This window comes from Epinephelus fuscoguttatus, linkage group LG12 (genome assembly GCF_011397635.1).
Source record: "Epinephelus fuscoguttatus linkage group LG12, E.fuscoguttatus.final_Chr_v1".
Taxonomy (NCBI): Eukaryota; Metazoa; Chordata; class Actinopteri; order Perciformes; family Serranidae; genus Epinephelus; species Epinephelus fuscoguttatus.
This window is the reverse complement of record NC_064763.1, coordinates 41,805,871-41,830,897: the sequence shown is the minus strand read 5'-3', so window position 1 is coordinate 41,830,897 and position 25,027 is coordinate 41,805,871. Positions and strand designations below refer to the sequence as shown.

Sequence of the window (25,027 nt, the reverse complement as noted above, 5' to 3'; positions counted from 1 at the left end):
GACAACAAATGATCACACAGGGACACAAAACGAATGCGCAGGGACACAATGAACACAAACAGGCACAAAACAATGGACAGAAACAAAACAAGCATGAAGGGACACAAAATTACCACAGAGAGACACAATGAACGCACAGGGACACAAAATGAACACAAAGGAGCACAAAATAATGGACGGGAACAAAAAAAAAACCACACGAAAGGACACAAAATGATCATGGAGGGATGAGAAATGACCACACAGGGACACAAAACAAACACACATGGACACAAAACAAACACACAGGGACACACAATGAACACAAAAGGGCACAAAAGAATGGACAGAAGCAAAAAAAAAACACCAAAACATTAAGGGACACAAAATAATCATGAAGGGACACAACATGGCCACAGAGGGACACAAAATGACCACAGAGAGACACAAAATGACCTCAGAGAGACACAAAATGACCTCAGAGGGACACAAAATGATCACAGAGGGACACAAAATGACCTCAGAGGGACACAAATGACAACAGAGAGACACAAAATGATCTCAGAGGGACACAGCATGATCATAGAGGGACACAAAATAACCACAGAGGGACACAAAATGACCTCAGAGGGACACAAATGACAACAGAGAGACACAACATGACCTCAGAGGGACACAAAATGACCACAGAGGGACACAAAATGACCTCAGAGGGACACAAAATGACAACAGAGAGACACAAAATGATCTCAGAGGGACACAGCATGATCATAGAGGGACACAAAATAACCACAGAGGGACACAAAATGACCTCAGAGGGACACAAATGACAACAGAGAGACACAACATGACCTCAGAGGGACACAAAATGACCACAGAGGGACACAAATGACCACAGAGGGACACAAATGACAACAGAGAGACACAACATGACCTCAGAGGGACACAAAATGACCTCAGAGGGACACAAATGACAACAGAGAGACACAACATGACCTCAGAGAGACACAAAATGAAATGACCACAGAGAGACACAACATGATCATAGAAGGACACAAAATGACCTCGGAGGGACACAAAATGAAATGACCACAGAGGGACACAAAATGACCTCGGAGGGACACAAAATGACCTTGTCAGAAGAGACAGACTCAACATGAAACACAAGATTTTTTCTAAGTTTCTCAACTTTGGGCTGAACACAAAAAAATCCGGTGTTACACACACACACACACACACACACACACACACACAGTAAACTTCCTCAAACTTGCCCCACCGCTTCCTCTCCCTCTCCTCTCGGACTTCCTCCTCTTCATTAGCTCCGCCCGCTGAGATAGAGATCCGCTGTCCCTCCAACATACACTCACACACACACACACTCACATTCACAGACACACACTAACAAACACACTAACACACTGACACACACAGAGGAGAGGGACTGAGCGGAGCTGTGTGCCCGGAGAGGAGGACTGATGAGCGGTGAGTCTCTGCGTTTCATCCGCCCGGTGCTCCGGGATCAACCGGTCAGCTGTGTGTGTGTGTGTGTGTGTGTGTGTGTGTGTGTGTGTGTGTGTGTGTTTCCCCTCTCTGCCCAAACTTTCAGCCCGTTATTGATCTCTGCTTTAATTCCCGTCAGCCGATCGAGCGGTTCTTCAGCGGATCAATAATCTTATTTGTTTGTTTGTTTGTTTGTTTGTTTGTGTGTGTGTGTGTGTGTGTGTGTGTGTGTGTGTGTTGACGCTGCTGCGGGAGACTGGAGATGAAGTGCGACCACTCCCAGTGTGTTTGTGTGTGTGTGTGTGTGTCAGTCACTTCTTGTTTGCACTTTAATATAAATTCAGTGTCGTCAGAGGAACATCACAGAAACACTGCGGCATTTATGAACATTAAATATTATCTGTAATACTACATGAATATTATAAGTACATTTATATAATAACACTGTCGTATAACTACAGAAAGATTCTGGGCATACTAACTAAAGACTATCTGAGGAACTAAGGAACATAACAGGCAATGTAATCTAAATAAATATTAGATAAATATTAGGAGAAGAGAAACCTGGGTACGAAGTTAAAAAACATCTACAGTAATATTATCTTTGCTCTTTCTGAATAACGACAACATCACTGTGAGAATATCACAGAAATACTTCAGACGCTATGTCCAAAAAAATGTCACTGAAATAATATAACATTTAATTAGAGAGAGCAGTTGAAATAGTGAATGATCACTAAGGGACACAAAATGACCTCAGAGGGACACAAAATGATCATAGGGGGACACAAAATGACCTCAGAGGGACACAAAATGAAATGACCACAGAGAGACACAACATGACCTCAGAGGGACACAGCATGATCATAGAGGGACACACAATGACCACAGAGAGACACAACATGACCTCAGAGGGACACAGCATGATCATAGAGGGACACAACATGACCACAGAGGGACACAAAATGACCACAGAGAGACACAACATGACCACAGAGGGACACAAAATGACCACAGAGGGACACAACATGACCACAGAGGGACACAAAATGACCTCAGAGGGACACAAAATGACCTCAGAGGGACACAACATGACCACAGAGGGACACAACATGACCACAGAGGGACACAAAATGACCTCAGAGGGACACAAAATGACCACAGAGGGACACAAAATGACCTCAGAGGGACACAAAATGACCACAGAGGGACACAACATGACCACAGAGAGACACAAAATGACCTCAGAGGGACATAACATGACCACAGAGGGACACAACATGACCACAGAGGGACACAAAATGACCTCAGAGGGACATAAAATGACCTCAGAGGGACACAGCATGACCACAGAGAGACACAAAATGACCACAGAGGGACACAACATAATCATAGCGGGACACAAAATGACCTTGGATGGTCACAACATGATCATAGAGGGACACAAAATGACCTCAGAAGGACACAAAATGAAATGACCTCAGAGGGACACGGCATAATCATAGAGGGACACAAAATGATCTCGGATGGACACAACATGATCATAGAGGGACACAAAATGTCCTCAGGGGGACACAAAATGACCTCGGATGGACACAAAATGAAATGACCACAGAGGGACACAAAATGACCACAGAGGGTCACAAAATGACCTCAGAGGGACACAGCATGATCATAGAGGGACACAAAATGACCTCAGAGGGACACAACATAATCATAGAGCGATACAAAATGACCTCGGATGGACACAACATGATCATAGAGGGACACAAAATGTCCTCAGGGGGACACAAAATGACCTCGGATGGACACAAAATGAAATGACCACAGAGAGACACAAAATGACCTCAGAGAGACACAAAATGACCACAGAGGGTCACAAAATGAAATGACCACAGAGGGACACAAAATGACCACAGAGGGACACGACATGATCATAGAGGGACACAAAATGTCCTCAGAGGGACACAAAATGACCTCAGATGGACACAAAATGAAATGACCACAGAGGGACACAAAATAACCTCAGAGTGACGTAAAATGATCATAACAGGCAATGTATTGGAGTTAATATTGCATACATTTTAGGAAAAGAGAGACGTGGGTTTAAAGTAAAAAAAAAAAAAAAAATCCTTTGTACTTTGAGAATATCAGAAATATTTCAGACGCTGTGTCCAAAACATTATCACAGAAATAATATAACATTTAATCAAAGAGAGAGCTGGTATGAAGTGAAATATTTTCTGTAATACCAGTGCCGGACGAAGTGCATCCCAAAATATATATTTAATAATGATTATTTTTTATATTCATCATTAAAAAGGACAAATGTGAAATCAAACACCGTAGCTTATTAGCAATAATAACAAATAACAACAAGAAATAAAAAAATACAGTATATGAAAATTTGCCCCGTAGTTACTAATAAGAATATCATAAACATACTTACCTATGTGAACGTAGAACTATAGAAATATTGTAGGAATCTTATAAACAGTGTTTATTATAGAGGGAAGTGGTTAGTATCCAATTAAATATTTATATGTGGAATATTATTGGCACCACACACAAACAAATACTACAAAACAAACAGTATCATTATTATTATCAAATATATCAAATATAGGAAGACTTTCGCCCGGGATGCCATTGTTCACTTCCTGTAAGATTGTAAAGCCAAACCTGTTCTTTTTTCCTAAACTCAACCATTTGTGTGTCGTTGAAAGAAAACAAATATGTAATTTCATGGTGTTGTACCAACATAGTGCTTTTATTTTGAAAGAGACTGTATGCAAACTGTACATTTCCTGTGAAAACAGAAGTTTATTTTGAAAAACAGTCACAGGCACACTTTTGAAACAGAATATATAGAAATACTTTAAACACAACTTCAGTAAATTTAAAATGACCATGAAGTACCAGAAGTTGAGATGCACGATACATATCTGATAGATTACCAAATAATAACAGGACATTTATATTGTTATTTATTATTCCGATAATAAATGACCACAGATGGATAAAGCTGATAGCACAAAGCTTTGGTTCAAAAGCTGAAGTTCAATGTTCATTATCAGCATTTTAAAATGTGGTGAAAATCTCAACATGACGTCCATTTAGTTGCTGTTCTGGAGCTTTCAGTCGAATCACGTGATGATCTCTTGACTCTCATGGATCTCTTTGTGTTTTTGGACTGTTGGTCAGACTGAGTAAGCATCATGAAGAATCACTTTGGACTTAAGATGGACATTTAATGTTACTTTGGATTTTTATTGACTAAATTCAGTGATAAATATAAAAAGTCATGCATTAAAATGAACATTTCTTGATATAATAGATGAGAGCAGTGAACAGGAGTTCAAATAAGTATGTGAATGCTATTAAAATATGAGCTGTAATATTATCAGAGAGCCAAACCAACACATATTAACTGTATACTGTATATATGGTAATAACATATTATAGGAATGTACTGTGTGATAATATGAATGTGGGCCAAAAAAACACCCCAGCAGTGACTAATGGGGATGACATCACACAAAGTGTCAGCAGTCGCACGCGCTCAGATGTGAATCAGAAACATCACAATCAAGTTGGACAGTTTCAGGCTTCGCAGAATGAAACAGGAAGTCAGAGAGTGATATGTCAGAGATCGCCAAGTTAGTGCTGATGATGGTGAATCATTCAGTGTCACAAACTGTAAATACACAACTATGACTCAATTATATCCACTGTTCTCTCTGTTCTGTGTGTGGTTCCCACAGTCTCTGGGTTTAAACCCTGGCTTGGTCTACTATTCTTGGTTGTTTTAGCCCAGGCTTGGTCTACTATTCTTGGTTGTTTTAGCCCAGGCTTGGTCTAATATTCATGGTTGTTTTAGCCCAGGCTTGGCCTAATATTCTTGGTTGTTTTAGCCCAGGCTTGGCCTAATATTCTTGGTTGTTTTAGCCCAGGCTTGGTCTAATATTCATGGTTGTTTTAGCCCAGGCTTGGCCTAATATTCTTGGTTGTTTTAGCCCAGGCTTGGCCTAATATTCTTGGTTGTTTTAGCCCAGGCTTGGCCTAATATTCTCGGTTGTTTTAGCCCAGGCTTGGCCTAATATTCTCGGTTGTTTTAGCCCAGGCTTGGCCTAATATTCTTGGTTGTTTTAGCCCAGGCCTGGCCTAATATTCTTGGTTGTTTTAGCCTAGGCTTAGCCTAATATTCCTGGTTGTTTTAGCCCAGGCTTGGCCTAATATTCCTGGTTGTTTTAGCCTAGGCTTGGCCTAATATTCTTGGTTGTTTTAGCCCAGGCTTGGTCTACTATTCTTGGTTGTTTTAGCCCAGGCTTGGCCTAATATTCTTGGTTGTTTTAGCCTAGGCTTGGTCTAATATTCTTGGTTGTTTTAGCCTAGGCTTGGCCTAATATTCATGGTTGTTTTAGCCCAGGCTTAGCCTAATATTCTCGGTTGTTTTAGCCCAGGCTTAGCCTAATATTCTCGGTTGTTTTAGCCCAGGCCTGGCCTAATATTCTTGGTTGTTTTAGCCTAGGCTTAGCCTAATATTCCTGGTTGTTTTAGCCCAGGCTTAGCCTAATATTCCTGGTTGTTTTAGCCTAGGCTTGGCCTAATATTCTTGGTTGTTTTAGCCCAGGCTTGGTCTAATATTCTTGGTTGTTTTAGCCTAGGCTTGGCCTAATATTCTTGGTTGTTTTAGCCCAGGCTTGGTCTAATATTCTTGGTTGTTTTAGCCTAGGCTTGGCCTAATATTCTTGGTTGTTTTAGCCCAGGCTTGGTCTAATATTCTTGGTTGTTTTAGCCTAGGCTTGGTCTACTATTCTTGGTTGTTTTAGCCCAGGCTTAGCCTAATATTCTTGGTTGTTTTAGCCCAGGCCTGGCCTAATATTCTTGGTTGTTTTAGCCTAGGCTTGGTCTACTATTCTTGGTTGTTTTAGCCTAGGCTTGGCCTAATATTCTTGGTTGTTTTAGCCCAGGCTTAGCCTAATATTCCTGGTTGTTTTAGCCTAGGCTTAGCCTAATATTCTTGGTTGTTTTAGCCCAGGCCTGGCCTAATATTCTCGGTTGTTTTAGCCCAGGCTTGGCCTAATATTCTCGGTTGTTTTAGCCCAGGCTTAGCCTAATATTCTCGGTTGTTTTAGCCCAGGCCTGGCCTAATATTCTTGGTTGTTTTAGCCCAGGCTTGGCCTAATATTCTTGGTTGTTTTAGCCCAGGCTTGGCCTAATATTCTTGGTTGTTTTAGCCCAGGCCTGGCCTAATATTCTTGGTTGTTTTAGCCCAGGCTTGGCCTAATATTCTCGGTTGTTTTAGCCCAGGCTTAGCCTAATATTCTTGGTTGTTTTAGCCCAGGCCTGGCCTAATATTCTTGGTTGTTTTAGCCCAGGCTTGGCCTAATATTCTTGGTTGTTTTAGCCCAGGCTTGGCCTAATATTCATGGTTGTTTTAGCCCAGGCCTGGCCTAATATTCTTGGTTGTTTTAGCCCAGGCCTGGCCTAATATTCTTGGTTGTTTTAGCCCAGGCCTGGCCTAATATTCTTGGTTGTTTTAGCCCAGGCTTGGCCTAATATTCTTGGTTGTTTTAGCCCAGGCTTGGCCTAATATTCATGGTTGTTTTAGCCCAGGCTTGGCCTAATATTCTTGGTTGTTTTAGCCCAGGCTTGGCCTAATATTCTTGGTTGTTTTAGCCCAGGCTTGGCCTAATATTCTCGGTTGTTTTAGCCTAGGCTTGGCCTAATATTCATGGTTGTTTTAGCCCAGGCTTGGCCTAATATTCTTGGTTGTTTTAGCCTAGGCTTAGCCTAATATTCTTGGTTGTTTTAGCCCAGGCCTGGCCTAATATTCTTGGTTGTTTTAGCCCAGGCTTGGCCTAATATTCTTGGTTGTTTTAGCCCAGGCTTGGCCTAATATTCATGGTTGTTTTAGCCCAGGCTTGGCCTAATATTCTTGGTTGTTTTAGCCCAGGCTTGGCCTAATATTCTTGGTTGTTTTAGCCCAGGCTTGGCCTAATATTCATGGTTGTTTTAGCCCAGGCTTGGCCTAATATTCATGGTTGTTTTAGCCCAGGCTTGGCCTAATATTCATGGTTGTTTTAGCCCAGGCTTTGCCTAATATTCTTGGTTGTTTTAGCCCAGGCTTGGCCTAATATTCATGGTTGTTTTAGCCCAGGCTTGGCCTAATATTCTTGGTTGTTTTAGCCCAGGCTTGGCCTAATATTCTTGGTTGTTTTAGCCCAGGCTTGGCCTAATATTCTTGGCTGATTTATCTCTGTTCCGATACTCACTTGAGTTTAAGACCAATAAAACGTTTGTAGTGGCCTCACACAAGAAACACCTGCGAGCTAATAGCAGAGCAGGACTTCTGCAGCTCTTGAGTATACCGCTGTAAACTACTGGTCAGACTGTCTCAGAAACACTTTTCGTCACACATGCTGCTGCTGGATGAACATAGCAGCGGACAAACCCTTCCTGTTTCGGTTTCAACACAGACCAGTTCCTCTTTGGCCTCTGGCGTCTGAATGTTCATCAGGGTGAGGGGGGGTTAGGAAACGCTGCCTCGGTATGGTAAAGTGCTTTGCCTCCTATCAGGCTCTGCTTGTCATACTCAGTTTGGGGACATGGTGACATAACTAAAAACAAGACACATGAGCAGGGAGATTTAGCTGGAAGAGAAAACAAAATGTGAACTAAATTAATTATTAATATTCTCCAGTGTTTTAGCCCCAGTTTAGTCCAGTATTCTGCAGTGTTCTAGCCCCAGTTGGCCCAATATTCTCCAGTGTTTTAGCCCCAGTTTGGCCCAGTATTCTCCAGTGTTCTAGCCCCAGTTTGGCCCAATATTCTCCAGTGTTTTAGCCCCAGTTTAGTCCAGTATTCTCCAGTGTTCTAGCCCCAGTTTGGCCCAATATTCTGCAGTGTTCTAGCCCCAGTTTAGTCCAATACTCTCCAGTGTTTTAGCCCCAGTTTAGTCCAATATTCTCCAGTGTTTTAGCCCCAGTTTGGACCAATATTCTCTAGTGTTCTAGCCCCAGTTTAGTCCAATATTCTCCAGTGTTTTAGCTCCAGTTTAGTCCAGTATTCTACATTGTTTTAGTTCTGTTTGGTCCAAAATTCTCTTGAATTTTCACTCCGGTTTGTTCTGATATTTTTTGGTCTTTTTATGTATATTTCATACTGTGTCCACCACCTGGTTTAAGTTGTGCATATACAATATATTGTTATTATTGTTATTATTATTATATTTGTCCTAAAAAATCTCATAACCTACTATTTGCTGTTAGTTGTTCTGCAGAGCAGGTGTCTGGGTTTTTCCAGATTATTGAAACCAAAGTCCACACAGCCGTTAAAATATTCTGTAAACCTCATAGCTCCAGTTTTAGAGATTTTCCTATCAGAGCTTCAGCTGCAGGATGACTCGGTTCCTCTGTGGGTCAGGAGACTCTTCCTAAACCAGCAATATAAAATACAACTACAGAAAAAGAACACAGCTGACAAGACGAAACTAAAGCTGTTAGTTCCTGAAACACGGACATACAAGACCAGTAAAACCACAAAGGAGACAGCTGGCTCCAGTGGCACTGATTATATTTCAAACTACGTCCCTGAGGAAGACAGGGACGTAGACTTTTATTTCCCTCGTCTATAGAGAGAGTAGCCTCGACAAGGGGATCACGCACAGAAGATCTATACAATCAGCACAGTTTCAAGATTAGAGTCACCAATTCAGCATCTGACCAAATGTCTCCTGTTCTGTTCCTGAGATATGACGTTAAAACATGATGATGTCACAGTCAAGCTGACCTTTGACCTTTTGGACATAAAATGCCATCACTTAATTATTTTATGAGGTCAGAGTGACCGTGACCTTCGACCATCAATTTCTAATTTGTTTATCCTTGACGAATGACAAATCCTTGTGCCAAATGTTAAGAAGTTCCTTCAAGGTGTTATTGGGATATCATGTTCACGAGAATTAGACAGATGTAAGGTAACAATGACCTTGATGTTTGACCATCAAATTCAAGTCAGTTCATTCTTGAGTCCAAGCAGACATTTGTGCCAAATTTGAAGAAGTCCCTCCAGGTAATTTACAGCTGCTGCATTCACAAAAATGAGATGGATCGCAGGTCACATTGACCTTTGACCTGTGACCTAATTTGTTCATCCTTGACTCAGAGTGTGCATTTGTGCCATATTTGCGTTCTTGGGGTATTATGTTCATGAGGATGAGATGGACGCAAGGTCGTGGTGACCTTTGACCACCAAATTAGAGTCAGTCCATTCTTGAGTCTAAGTGAACGTTTGTGTCAAATTCAAATTTTTGAATTTGGTCTATTTGACAAAATTCCCTGTAGGTGTTCTTGAGATATCACGTTCATGAGAACAGGACGGACGGACGAACATTCCTACTTATGTAGTACGACAGCTGTGGCCGGAAGCGTTATGTTTTCAGGTTGTCCGAACATACGTTGCCGGTGCGGAGGCATAAAAACTTTATGTAAATGTTTTCTGATGCAATGTGAGCAACAACCGTGTGAGAGCCGACCACTGTCACTGAGGATTTCTTTTTGGCCTTGTGTCTCAGCATCGTGGCGATTCACATAAATGTTCTCTGACACGATGATGATGATGAACTGTTGTTAAAACAAACAGCTGCAGTGTGTGTTCCATGCTTCTTCGTCACACACTCTGAGAGGAAGGTCACTTTTACACAATGAGTGTGTGTGTGTCAGGTTATATGTTACTGATCTCCGTTCTTCTTCCTCTTTTTTCTCAACGTGTTTTCTTCTTTCTTCCTCTCAGTCTGACTCCGTCAGCGCTGACCTCAGATCTGTCCTCAGACCTGCTGTTGTCACAGTTTGGGCTGATTAACCTCTGAAAGATGCAGTGTCAGTTTGGTTCGCTCAGATCGTGTTGTTTATTCATCTCCTAATGTTTGCTCAGTGTTCAAGACAAAAACATCACCAGGACATGAGACTGATGTGACAACTGACATAGAAAAGTAGCATAAAAATTTTGTTTTGAGGGTTTTTCCATATACTTCAATACAGTGGCAGTTTTATCACAGCAGCACCTGGTGGACGTTAGAGGAAGTTGAGGTAAATTTCACTGTGAGATGGATATAATTCTGTGTTGAGAGGCGGACGCTTGTTCATCATGTCTTTACTGACGTTTGTGCTTCATTTCAACATGAAACCACAGTGACAGTTTTTCTGCTGAAAACTTCCTTTTTTCTTCAGCACCATCTGAGTTACAAAAGGACATCGTTACAACACATGAAACGTTTGTCAGTGACTCTGCAGGTTATCAGCGTGTTCATGTTATCTGTCAGAAAACTTTGACTATCAGCCGTTGACAGACGACGAAGGAAAAACTGAGATCCTTAACTGAAGAACCAAAGTCTAAAATTACTCAAGTCAATTCAAAATGTTACTTTAAAAAGTGTATTATTAAAGAGTCAAAAATAAAATACTCATCATACAGTGCAGCTCCTTTATTACAGAGTATTATATTATTCTGTTTTTATTTTAAATAAATCCATATGAAAGTATTTTAATGTTGTACTTTATCAATGTGGAGCCAGTCTTACTGCTGGCTCCAAAGGTACTGGACTGAAAGGGTTTGGTGGAAACGGGGCATACAGGTCAAAGGTCAAAGTCACTGTGACCCTTTCTGTCCATTACTGTGAATGTGCTATCTCAAAAACACCATAAGGGAATGTGGTTGTCATAGGTCAAAGGTCACCATTACCTTGCATCCGTGTCATTCTCATGAATGTAATATCTCAAGAACACCTTGAGAGAATTTCTTTGAATTTGACACAAACATCCACTTGGACTGGAGAATAAACTGATTAGAATTTTGTGGTCGAAGGTCAAAGGTCAAGGTCACTGTGAACGCACAAAACATGTTGTGAGCTCAAGAATTCATATGCTAATTATAGCAAAACTTGACACAAATGGCTAACAGGATGAAGTGATGGCATTTTATATCCAAAAGGTCAAAGGTCAGCTTGACTGTGACATCATCATGTTTTAACGTCATGTCTCAGGAACAGAAGGGGAGACATTTGGTCAGATACTGAATTGGTGACTCTAATCTTGAACCTGTGCTGACTGTATAGATCTTCTGTGTGTGAAGCATCCATGTTTTCACTGACATGGATGCAGACTGTCGGAGAAAGTTACAACTGCGCGCTGTTAATTCAGTTCATTAAAATGTTTGTTCATATCTGGTTTTAGGTTTTAATTCTAGTTAACTACAATAACTTTGGGAATTTACTACTTTTACTTATGTAAATGATTTGAGAACTTCTTCCACTGCTGCAGGAAGTACTGAGACACTGTTGTTGTGTTGACTGTAAGGACACGACAGAGTAACAGCAGTTGTACTTTCAGTGAAGGGTCTGATATTTCCTCAGAGGTCACAGTCACACCGTGCCATGTAAACACCGTGAAGGAGAGAAAACCAAACGCTGTGAGATCAGAGGTTAAAGCTTCCAGCAGGAGTGAGATCAGCCGACCTCCGCCCAGAGACAGAGAGAGGAGGGTGGGGTCAGCGTCCCCAGAGTCTGGGCTGAGCCACTTTCTCTATCCAGACATCTGGAGGGAGCCTCCACACAGTTACTGCTTTAGTGTTCAGCACACAGTCCAACGGAGTCACTTTTCATATTCACATCAGGACCTTCACTTTTCACTTTCCTCTTCAGGAGCGTTTACAGCACAGACGACATGAAAACACTGAAACTCAGAATGAAACAGACCTAAAGCACTCGAATAACGACAGAGACGCGTCACTATGTATCAGAACTCTCTGTTGCTGACTTGTTTTTAGTTTGACATTTCTTAAATCGTTCTTTTTCTTCTTCACCGGTCTGTAAACTGCTGCTGTTACACTCAAACTGACGGGAACACAACTCCTGCAACCCAGACATGAGCCAAACGACTTGAATACAAACTGGTGACTTCAACGTTAACTTGCTAACTAGGAGGTTATAACATTTCCAGCTTGAATATGATCTGGGTGACTTGGACTTGATCTGGGCAAACTGAACACGACCGTACTTAAACGTGTCCTGGTCGACTCAGAAACAACATGGGCGATTTGGATATGGCTTTGTTGACTTGGACAAGATTTGGGTAACTCGGACATGACTTTGTAATTAGAACATGGCCTTTGCGACTGGATTTGATGACTTAGACTTGATTTGGGTAGCTTGCATTTTAACTAGGTGACTCGGACTTGATCTGGGTAAAGCAGAAACGACCATGGTGACTGACTTAGACGTGTCCTGGTCGACTCAGACACAACATATGCAATTTGGACATAGCTTTGGTGACTTGGACAAGTTTTGGGTAACTCGGACATAACATCAGGAACTTAAGCATGACTTGGTAACTAGAACTTGGCCTTTGTGCCTCGAATTGATGACTTGGACTTGATTTGGGTAAACTGGAAAGTTACACAGTGGTGACTCAGACGTGTCCTGGTCAACTTGAACGTGATCTTTGTGCCCAGAGGTGAATTGGACATAACCTGGGATGAGACCGGACAAGTCTAAATGGGACTCGAGGTTTACCGAATTAACTACAGCTACCCCTACCAGTACTGCCATTAGTACTCCTGACACTCCTGATTCTGCTGCCGTGGGCCTCAGGTTGATGATGTTCTGATAAAACTGGAGACAGAAGGAGGAAAGAAAATCTAACCAGCCGTCTGTCACGTAAATGTAAATAAAGTTTCGATACAAACTGGCTGTGTGGGAGGAGACGCTGTGTGTGTGTGTGTGTGTGTGTGTGTAATGAAACTTTATACGTTCACTCCGAGTGACGCTGGCATTCAAATCCGTGTGTGTGTGACTGTGTGTGCAGGATAACATCTCTGTTTTGTTTGGAGACCGTTTCCTTCTGCAGATCATTTCCATAAACACAAATACTGACCGATGACAAACTGTGCCCCCCTTCTCCCCCCTCTCTGCAGTCAGACGATGGGACGTCACGTGTGTCTGAACAAACTGTGTTAACTGAAGGAAACTGAAGCGTCTCTGACAGCCGGAGTGGGACGAGTCAAGCAATCAGAGTCACTGAAGGTAAACTCAGACAGGTAGCCTAAGTGTCCCCTCCTGATGTCAGTACTCTGACAGGACCTCTACAGAGGACGGTGATTTCAGAGCTGTTAAACAAAAAGGATCCTACTCTTTAACACAAAGCTCTATCTCTGTAGGGATCCTTTCATAATGCTGTCAGACACTCAGAATAACAATCTGAGCCTGTCAGTGACAAAAACAGACACTTTTAGTGGACGGACACTGACGGTGTGAACATCTGGACTAACATTAAGAACTCTTCTTTCCATCAGTCACTTAGACACAAAAACATAAAAAATAAGCTCCATGTTGAAAAATACAGAAGTTTCTTTGTAAGTAAAGGATCTGAAAACTTCTTCCACTGCTGCATGAGTCATAAATAAACCATAATCAGAGGTCCAATCTTCGTATTTGGCTCTAAAACTGACAGACAAAAGCAGCGCAGTAGAAAGTGTTAACCTCAACAATACAGTGAGGTGGAAGTTTAGGGGAAGAATAAAACATGTTGCATGAGTTTCAGAAGTTTTCTATTTTTACTTCTCTATTTTTCTTTTTGATTTAACCTGCTGAGAGATTCTACTGGTCTTTAATAGTCTCGCCACCAGCCAATCAGAGATCTCCGCCTTCTGATAGTCTGGGGACACTCCTTTCTAAAGTGTGTTTAACACACCGGCAAAAACGGCCGGCAACAAAGCAACGCCTCTTGCATTTTTGAAAAGGACACGCCTTCTCGGAGATGTGCGCTCCCCCTTTTCTCGTCCGCAAGGAAACAAACACACAGAGAGCTTGAAAATGGATGCCGAGAGATTTTACTCCGTTTTATCAAACGTGTGCTCATCCGTGAAGAAAATATTTTTTTCCAGCGGATGTCTTAGTTACAACATGATTGAGCTAACTGGAGTAGTTTCATGTCGTATCCGACAACGGGAGGCTTTTAACAGATGACGTCCTGATGTTAGCTTTGCTGCTAACTTGGTGTTAGCTGTCCCTGTCAGCTGCAGCCACTGATGCTTTCTAGACATCGTGATTTCCCAAAACTGAATAAATACCACACATAGCAACACAAAACTGCTTTGCTAGCTCAGTCATGTTGTAACTAAGATATCCGCTGGAAAAAATATTTTTTTCACGGACCGTTTAATGAGTTATTACCTATTACAGACACTGCTAACGGCTAACAGGGCTAACAGCTAACGGGGCTAACAGCTAACGGTTAGCCCAGCTAAACGTGCACACAGAAACAGTAATGTTTGTTCAATCATTGTGTTTATAGACTTTACAAACATTGGATTAGTCCAAACGGTGATACAGTGATGTGAAAAATGTGATATATAGGCTATATATATAGCTAAAAGCTCTGCTGGTTTTCTACCCAGAAGTATTTGTAAACAACAAGGCGATTGCCTCTATAGTCCGGCCAGACGGATGAGTCATGGCCTTGTAAAAGATTATGTTTGTTTCTTTTAGTTGGCGAGAATGTGTCGCCGCAAACGCGACAAACATCCACTAACTTTGACGGCGTTTTCTGCGAGCACAGCTGAGCCATTTTGTACTGCTACACGTGTTTCTAGTGGGACTATGTTTACAAGCACAAGAGTTCAGCGAGCCACTGAAGGACCGCCCTGCAGATTTACTATTGGTTCTGCAACGTAGGGAGTTTTTTTAAACTCTGAAATTGTATCCGCCCATCTAAACACAAAATCAGGGAGAAAGACATCAGTCTTTAGTTAAGCAAAGCGTCTAAAGACTGACTTGTGAGTCTAGTCTTTAATTACTAGTAAAAGTGTTTTTCTGTTTTGAACGGTGTGCTTGAGATAAAGGCCGCCACAAAGACGAAATGTACTCGTACTCGTACAATGTATCGTACAATAAATTGTAACAGAACGAACCTTCGGTCAATTCCTCCTGTTCTGTGTTGCAGGTCACTGAAGGCTAAGAGGTCAGAGGTCATCATGCAGAGTATAAAGTGTGTGGTTGTGGGTGACGGCGCTGTGGGGAAGACCTGCCTCCTCATCTCCTACACCACCGGAGCTTTTCCCAAAGAGTACATCCCCACTGTGTTCGACAACTACAGCAGCCAGGTGTGTTTGTGTCCGCCGGCTCATATTCTTCATCTGTTAATTCTCGTGCTCGGCTGCCAGAAAATTGCTCAGTAGCAACCCTACAAATTTTCGATGAAGCAGCCCCTGAAGTTGGTTTCACCTACACATATGAAACTTGGTAGGCGCATGAAACACTCTAAGACATTACAAAAAAATTCTCTTGGAGCCATACTCTAAACCCAACAGGAAGTCAGCCATTTTGAATTTACTGTGCAATTTTGGTACATTTTTGGCCATTTCCAGGGGTCGTATTTCAACGAACTAGTCCTACAGATTTCATCCGCTCGCCTTTAAAGTCGGTCTGTTGCATCAAGAGACCTTAAAGATAAAAATTTGTTACAAGCTTGTGTTTTCGTCAACCGTGTGACCTTGGCAAGGCGTCAGACTTATAGGTGTCACCACGAAACAGGAAGTGGTTTGTAACTCCAACATACTTCACATGATTGATGACAGTCCCGCCCTAAACACATCTACATGCCAATATTTGGCAGTGGGTATAGCGCCCCCACCTGAGTGGTAAATCTGAGCTTTTCCAACATCAAGTGAGCCATGACATCATCGACCATGTGGCCAAAGAGAGGGGGCAGGTTAGACTTCCTGTTGTAAAGACCGAGACGTCTGGCTAGCAATGATGAAAAGCTCAAAGCACGAGTCTGAGCTCGTAAGAGACCGAGATCTCTTTGGGTCACACCAAATATTTCCAGCTGCGGCTCTGCGTCTATGGTTTTATTACACATGTACGGAAATGTATTGATTAAATGTTTAGTATGAAAAATGTCTGAAATAGTGAAAACTCACAATGTTTCAATGTCACAGTTTTCTAATGTTCACATCGACATCCAAACAAACTGTTCAAACCCCAAAAGATTTAATTTCAATCATGTAAAATACAGAAAAGCAGCAAATGATCACAATTCAGCGGCTTGAACTGCTGAACGTTTGTTATCTTTGCTTTAAAAATGACAAACGATTAATCGACTATCAAAACTAATGCTGATTACTGTTCAGTTGATCACCTGGTAAAAAAAAAAAAAAAAAGACGATTTAATGATTGATTAATATGTTAAATTTGATTGAAAATTTGGTGGGAATCTGTCAGTTTCAGAGATTCGGCAGGTTGTTACGATCCAAATGTTTTTACCTCCGTAGTTACACAGCTGAAATGGTGTGTTCATGTCATATTGACCAGGTGTGTGTGTGTGTGTGTGTGTGCATACCTGTTTGTGTGTGTGTATGTGGTGCGTTCAGGTGACGGTGGACGGCAGGACCATCAGTCTGAACCTGTGGGACACAGCAGGTCAGGAGGAGTACGATCGGCTGAGGACGCTGTCCTACCCGCAGACCAACGTCTTCATCATCTGTTTCTCCATCTCAAGCCCCGCCTCCTACGAGAATGTGAAGCACAAGTGGCATCCAGAGGTCAGAGGGCTCAGTGACGTTTCAGTGGCTCTTTGACCACATGTGGAGTTTGTTTTAATGTCGGTTCGACTTTTGGTTTATGGGTTGAGCGTCGGTTGAGGAGAATGTTATTTCCTTATTTTAAATGAATACATTTGAAAGCATTGCAGACCGTCCCTCTAACAAAAAAACAGCGCATAGATTGTCTGTGCTAGCAGCTTATTACAACCCATATTTATGTTTATGTTTATGTGGCGACCTCTAGTGCCCGTAATAATTATGATGGGATCAAAGGTGGAAGCAAAGTGATGTAAGTCCACTAAGGGAGGAGGTTGGTGGGGGTCAGATGGGTCAAACACATACTGGACTTTGAACAAGTGTCAGAACGAAGCCAACACTTAAGTATCAAAAACTGCAGTTCCTCTAATGTCCACCTGAGGCTGGCTCCAAGAGTGAGTCAATCCCCACAGAGCAGTAGATCAGTTCATTCATTAAATCCAAGTGGACGTTTGTGCCAAATTTGAGAAAGTGCCCTCAAGGTATTCTTGAGATATCGCATTCACGAGAATGAGAGAAACCCAGTAAGATCATCCTTGACTCATACTGGATGTTTGTGCCAATTCAAAGGAATTTCCTCAATATATACTTAACATGTGGCGTTCCCGAGAATGAAAGGGGGGCAAAGTCACACAACTTTGACCTTCGACTACCAAAATCTAATCAGTTCATCATTAAGTCCAAGTAAATGTTTGTGCCAAATTTAAAGAAAGTCCCTCACAGTGTTTTTGAGGTATCACATTCACAAGAATGAGAGGGACGCAAGATCACAGTGACCTTGACCTTTGACCACTGAAATATAATCAGATCATCCTTGACTCATAGTGGATGTTTGTGCCAAATTTAAAGAAATTCCCTCAAGGTGTTCTGGAAATATTGCAAAGATAGGACAACAGTGCAGAGGCATGAAAACTAATTTAAAAACAAGTCTTAGCTATAATTAGTGTTCTTCTGTAATCACACAGTGTGCAGAGGCAAAAAATGAAAAATCTTTGTTAACGACGAGTTCAGACTGAACACGGCAGAGAAACAGCGATAAACAAAAGACAGAAAAATACGACCTTTGTTTTATTTATTTGATTTTTCAAATTTAAAATGAAAACAAGAAAACAGTCTTTTTACTTCTTGACAAACGTTCGTCTTCATGTTTTCAGATTTCAGATTGATTGATATAATTAAAGAATCTTTAGCTTTAAAGACGAGGTCGTTTCTAGTTGTTTATTCTGTCATCATTGTCATCACCAGGTGTGTCACCACTGTCCTGGCGTCCCCATCCTCCTGGTCGGCACAAAGAGCGACCTCCGGAACGACGGCGAGACTCAGAAGAAGCTGAAGGAGCAGAACCAGACGCCCGTCAGCCACCAGCAGGGCGCTGCCCTCGCCCGCCAGATCCACGCCATGCGCTACCTGGAGTGTTCGGCCCTCAACCAGGACGGCATCAAGGACGTGTTCTCCGAGGCCGTGCGGGCCTACCTCAACCCGCAGCCCACGGTCAACAAGAAGCCCTGCGTCCTGCTGTAGGACCGCGCCTTGAGCGCCACATCGGCGGGTTTCTGTGGCGCTGATGCTGTGGTGTTACTGCCTGAGAGACTGTTTGGAAAATCTATGTTAAAATGTGTTTTTTTATGTTTGGTTAGAATTTTATCTTTGAGAATTAGAAAAGTAGTTTTGAGACGTCCATTAATTTAAAACATTTCTAACGCTGCAGTGAGAACGAATTAAAATCAAATGAAACTCATCCTGTCGTCTGTTGTTATAAACTCTGATGATGTCACGCTCAACATGGTGGCCCTGGACACGTGTGTTCATGTAACATGACTGTGGGCTGCTTTCATGTGCTGATGTCTGGGTAAATTAAGAGCCTGTTCGTTATTTATCAGAGGAGGAGGGGGAGTGACTTCATTTTTTCCTGAGTGACTCGGGTAAAACAAATGATCTTCCCAAGTGGTGGCAGCGTCAGGAGCCGGCATTGGGCCAGCTGATTTGGCTCGATTCTGGGGTGTCATTCATGCCGAGTCACAGCCGAGTCAGGCAACCAGATGTGGCCCGACTTATTTCTTCCTATCTGCCAAGTTTGGCCGGTGCTGGTCCAGGTCATCTTTGATAACGGCCCCGTGGTCGCAGCCAAAATCAGGCCAGATTATTTGGCCCAATTTTGAAGTGTCATTCATGCCGAGTGCCAGCCGAGTTGGGCAACAGCATGCGACCTGACTAATTTATTCTGGCATGCCGAGTTTGGGCCGACGCTGTGCCAAGTCACTTTTAACAGCAGCCCAGTGGCGGCAGCCAGGTTATTTGGCTTAATTCTTAATTGTCATTCATGCCGAGTTGGACATCGGGACACGACCCGACATATTTCTTTTGTCCTGCCGAGTTAAGGCCGACGCAAGGCCAAGTCATTTTTGACAACGGCCCAGGGGTGGCAGTGTCAGCAGATGGAATATGGCCCGATTCTGGGCGTCATTCATGTGACCTGATTTAATTTCAGCATTTAAGTGCTTGTGTCATTTTTCATCCTCCCGAACACTGGGTTTAAAATGTTGTGTGCAGCACTGCTCAGAGTGTGCTTTGGTGACGATGGACACCTTTAATGTCAGCAGGTAGACACACACACACACACACACACACACACACACAGCGTCCACAACATGTGCAGATAATAAACATTTTCCCAAATTAAGCTGGTTTTATTCGCCTGCGTTCCATCAACATCGTACCACAGCGTACGTGTCTACGCAGAGCCACGCCGACATGCACCTCCCCAGAAAATGTACCCACTTCCTGTTTACTTTTGAAAACTGGAAACCATTTCCCTCAGTGGAAATGAAGCTTCTATTTACTTTTATTTCACAGGTAATCAACAGTAGAGACAATAAAGCCTCCACAAAATAACATTTTAAGTCCTGTGTGTGATTCATCCCGACTTCATATGAGGAGAGGAAACTTCACCAGTCACTAATTCATGCAACATAAAATATAATCATGGATGTATAAAGAGACGTGGATACAGCGTGGGGGCGGGGCCTCGCTTATACCTATGAAAGTTGCTCAGTGAAGCATGAAGACAAAAGAGCTCAGTTACCACAGAGCAGGCGCACTGATCACAGCCAAGTCGCAGGTCTTGATATTTGCAAAATACTGTGAGCCTACAAATTTTTCTGTATTTACAGATCACGCACAAACACACACACAGACTGTCGCTCTGTTCACACTGAACACTGACACAAATCTGCCTCCATGAATACGGGATAAAAACAAGAAGTCCAACACTAACTCACTGAATTTATGATGGTGACATTATGCTTCTTGGTAAAACCCCTTAAAGCATTATGGGAATTGTAGTTCCAACACTTCGCCCCCCCACACGTCTCTACGTGTGATAGAGAATAACAGGAAATGTGAAAAAAAAAATCAATTGATATTTAATGATGGGATATGTTTGGTGATATGGGAGAGTAGTGTGGTTGTCATGACAACAGAAACACAGTCGGTGTGAAGAAGAGGCTGGGCGTGCCTGACAGGAAGCTGCTCAGTCACGAACTGGTGGAAATAGAAATAAGGAAGTTAAAGAAGTGTTAAGTGTTTACTGTAACTGCAGACAGAAAAAGAAAAAAGGTTCATGTTGTGAATTTGATCTTCAGTGTCTGATGACTGAATCTGCTTTGTGACAAAACATCTGTGAGACACGTGATGTGTTTAAGCAACAACCCCTGAATGTAAACAGAGCCTAAACTTTGCTTCTTAAAGGGATGCTTTGGATTTTGAAGTGAGATTGTGTGTGACATACAGTAGATGTCACTCAGCACGCACCCAGTTTGGAGAAGCAGACTGGAGTACTGTCTGTGGACGGGGTGAACAACAAGATGTATTTTAACCACCTAAAAAAAAAATCCAATATCAGCTGAAGTGTACACTTACTCACTCACTTACCTTGCTGTCAGACATCCAGTTCAGACATGGAAGCCATTAACAGCTGCAGTTCCCCATCTGTGCTCTCGACACAGCCACCAGACTCCACTGAGAAAAGCAGTAATTTTAGCTCACAGAAGCCAGGAGCTGCTGGTCTACTGCTGCTTTATTCAGTCAGTTAATTTGTGTTAATGTGTTACTTTGGCGTTTTAAAGGCTTAGTTCAGATTCACCAAAGTCACAAAATGACACAGACAAACTAACTGATGGAGGCAGCAGTAGACCAGCAGCTCCTGTGTTCTGTGAGCTAAAATTACTGCTTTTCTCAATGGAGTCTGGTGGCTTTGAAGAGAGCAATATAACGGCTTCATTTCCACGTTGGAAATCGCTGTCTGACAAAAAAGGCAAAGCAGTGAAAACATTCCAAATACAGCGTACACTTAATCTGATAGTGATTATTTTTTTTGGTGTCTAAAATATGTTTCGCTGCGGCCCCCGTCCACAGCAATGTGTCGGACCGCCGCCTGCTTCTCCACACTGAACGAACCCTTTAAGCACCAGAGCCGCACGTTAATACGAACTAACTAACAGGACTGATTTGCTGCAGAGCCAGAGCTCAGCATTTTATCATTTATGGTATTTTAGATGCTCTTTTTCTACAGACACATGACACATAAGGCGCTGACACACCACACCGACGCTCGCCTTTCGCTCCGACTGCCGGTTCACGAGAAGAGAAACAAGGAGCTGAAGTCCAGAGAAAGTGACACCGAAACAAACTTGTATCAGGTCGGATTATTTTTCTTTAGCAGAAACATTTCCTGATGGTTTGTGTTTTTGTTCACAATATGCTCTGCTCTGTCAACACTGGATTGGCTTGTTAATGTGCTAACTGGCTAACTAGCGTCAAGATTCTAGTTGTTTGTAAGGTCACAGTGACCTTTGACCACAAAATTCTAATCAGGTTATTAGTGAATCGAAGTGGATGCTTGTGCCAAATTTCTGAAAATTCCCTCGAGGTGTTTTTGAAATATTGTGTTCACAAGAATGCCACAGCTGGGATCACAGTGACCTTGACCTTTGACCACCAAATTTTAATGAGTTGTTCTTGACTCAAAATGAGTATTTGTGCCAAAGATGGAAAAAAAAAACCCTACACGTCTTCTTGAGAAATGCATGCATGCATGGTCACAGTGACCTTTGACCACCACATTCTAATCAGTACTTTCTTGATTCCAAGTGAACGTTTGTGCCAAATTTCTGAAAACTCCCTCGATGTGTTTTTGAGATATAGCATTCACAAAATGAGACAGACGAATGGTCACAGCGATCTTTGACCACCACATTCTAATCAGTACTTTCTTGATTCCAAGTGGACGTTTGTGCCAAATTTGAAAGAATTCCTTCAAGATGTTCTGGAGATTCTGCATTCATGAGAATACGAAGGACAAGGTCAAAATGACCCTGAATTTTGACTTAAGACCACCAAATGCTATTCATGCTATTCATCCTTAACCCAAAGCGGATGTTCGTGCCAAATTCCTTCCTGTTTCCCTTTTTAAATGACGACTACAGACGATTAGTTATTTCCTCACACAGGCAACAGGCATACAAGAGGGAGGGTCGAGCCTCCTTTAAGACCCCTTGTGGCGTTTGGTGCGGCCTGAACTTCAGCTACATGTTAAAGTAGCAGTCTGTCAGATTTAGTGCCGTCTAGCGGCACAGACCGCAGATTAACTGGTGTTGTAAAAATGTTTTTTGTCTTGTCATCGTGACTTGAAATGTGAGCAGTAACAGCCTGATGTGAGATGAAGGTTGTGTGTGAACGTCTCTGTGAAGCTGCTGCTGTTGTTTTTCAGGTAAATGAAGTCGGGGGAAGTGAGTTTAATGAATGACCTGCAGACAAACAGCTTCCCCAAACCATGAAAGGACTGTTGTGGCGTCCGATAACAAAATAATCAAATCATAAACACGCCCTCTGCTGCTGTCACCAACGATCTTATCTTCAGCTCAGCAGCTTTTCACAAAAAGTGTCTGAACAGACTTCGACTCACTGAAGGTTTTAACTTCACGCTCATCACGTTACGAGTCAGCAGAAAATCAGGAGAAGAAGAAGAAGAGTGACATCACAGTGTGACTTCTCTTGGTCGTAAGAACATGTGATCAAACACACACACACACACATCATGTCAGTCTCTATCTGAACCTCCTGACTCCACAGTGCTCCCAGTGTTCCCAGTATGACATGTCTGTCCTTCAGCAGTGAGCCACAGTCATGACACAGGAGAGTTTATCAATAGTCATATTGATTATCAGTATCACTACTAATACGGTTATTATTGGAAGCCTGTTGATGTAAGATATGGAGGACGAAAAACAACGTATCAAAAAAAGAAGAAATATTACAGAAATAAATAAAACAACATATACATGCATAAATAAATACTGAAAAAGACATGTAAATAAAATAATAGGAATAAGTAGATAACTACTAAAATAAATAAAACACTAAACATACACATGAATAAAGAAATAGAGAAAGAAAGAAATAATAAATGATTAGAAACACATACAGGAATAAAGAAATAAATACGAAAATAAAAGAATACATAAAAGAATAAATAAATAAATACTGAAATAATAATAATTAAATAATAATAAATAATAAATAAAATTTAAAAAACTGTAATAAATCGATAAATACTGAAATAAATAAAACACTAAATACATGCATAATAAATAAATCTAAAAATAATAAATGAATAAAACAATAAATACATACAGGAATAAAGAAATAAATATGGAAATTTAAAAAATCAACAAATACAGGAATAAATAGATAAATCCTGGAAAAAACAGTAACTACATAAAAGAATAAAAAAGTAAATGCGGAAATATATGAACAAAAGAATACAGATAGGAATTAATAGATAAATACTGAAAGAAATAAAGAAAAATAAATGCTGAAATTAAGAGACAAATAAACAAATACATATAGAAACAATGAGAGGGATACTAAAATGAATCAACAATAAATATACACAGGAATAAATTAAAATAATAATAATAGAATATAAGAATAAATAGATAACTTAAATTGTTTTAAAATGCTGAAATAAATACAAAAATAAATAAAAGCGTCAATAATTACATATTAATGTAAAAAAATGGAAATAAATTAAAGTTAATAATTAAACAGGATATAAATAAGTATCTTTGATATGTGTGTCTGTGTGTTAATGAAGTCGTTACTCTGAATTTGTGTCTTTATTTATGCATTTTGAATTTTCACATATTTAATTTTCCACTCCTATATTTATTCATACATTAATTTAAGTATTTATTTGTGTCATTTTTCATCCTCCGTATCACTGGGTTTAAAATGTATAACTGTGTGCAGCACTGCTCAGAGTGTGCTTTGGTGACGATGGACACCTTTAATGTCAGCAGGTAGACACACACACACACACACACACACTCTGCAGGACAGTAGCTCAGTGTCTGCTGGTGATTTGACAGTAAAATGAGTGGATGTCACTCAGCAGCAGAGTAACAGCAGCACCCTGAGAAATCCTAAAATAAACTATCCACAGTGAACTCATAGACCATGATGCAATGCTGTAGATTAAACAACCCAACACAAAAGACTTGAAACGACGCAGACACATTAATGCAGCTGAATATTAGTTAAAAACATCACAGAGAATCAAAACACTTCACTGCAGCTGCAACACACTTTTACTTTGCAAGCGGCGATTCTGGTGTTTGAGCCCACACAGAGCGACAGAAGCTGGAAGCTGTGAAGAATCAAGACCTTCAACAGTTTCTGACGACTGCGTTAAAGATAGCTCACAGGTTTCATGACGATCTGACAGACGCTCATTCATGCACGACCAAATCTGTGCCGGGCCACACTTCTTAGACACATCTGTACAATCAGCACAGTTTCAAGATTAGAGTCACCAATTCAGTATCTGACCAAATGTCTCCCCTTCTGTTCC

The 25,027-nt window shown here is 41.5% G+C and overlaps 1 protein-coding gene and 1 long non-coding RNA gene across 3 annotated transcripts in view; one reads left to right on the top strand and one right to left on the bottom strand.

Moving 5' to 3' along the window:
* LOC125897785 (uncharacterized) overlaps window positions 1–25,027 on the bottom strand; it is a 181,063-nt gene that overhangs the window by 47,833 nt on the left and 108,203 nt on the right. The window lies entirely within an intron of this gene.
* rhogb (ras homolog family member Gb) lies at window positions 1,303–18,856 on the top strand. 2 transcript variants are annotated; one of them, XM_049591180.1, is made up of 5 exons: window positions 1,303–1,464; window positions 13,456–13,564; window positions 15,483–15,642; window positions 16,912–17,082; window positions 18,364–18,856. In XM_049591180.1, exons 3-5 carry the CDS (start codon window positions 15,514–15,516, stop codon window positions 18,637–18,639), a joined length of 576 nt encoding a protein of 191 aa, XP_049447137.1. In that variant the 5' UTR covers window positions 1,303–1,464; window positions 13,456–13,564; window positions 15,483–15,513; the 3' UTR covers window positions 18,640–18,856. The 2 variants fall into 2 exon arrangements, with proteins under 2 accessions (XP_049447137.1, XP_049447138.1); XM_049591181.1 differs by lacking the exon at window positions 13,456–13,564 and having other exon boundaries at window positions 1,317–1,464.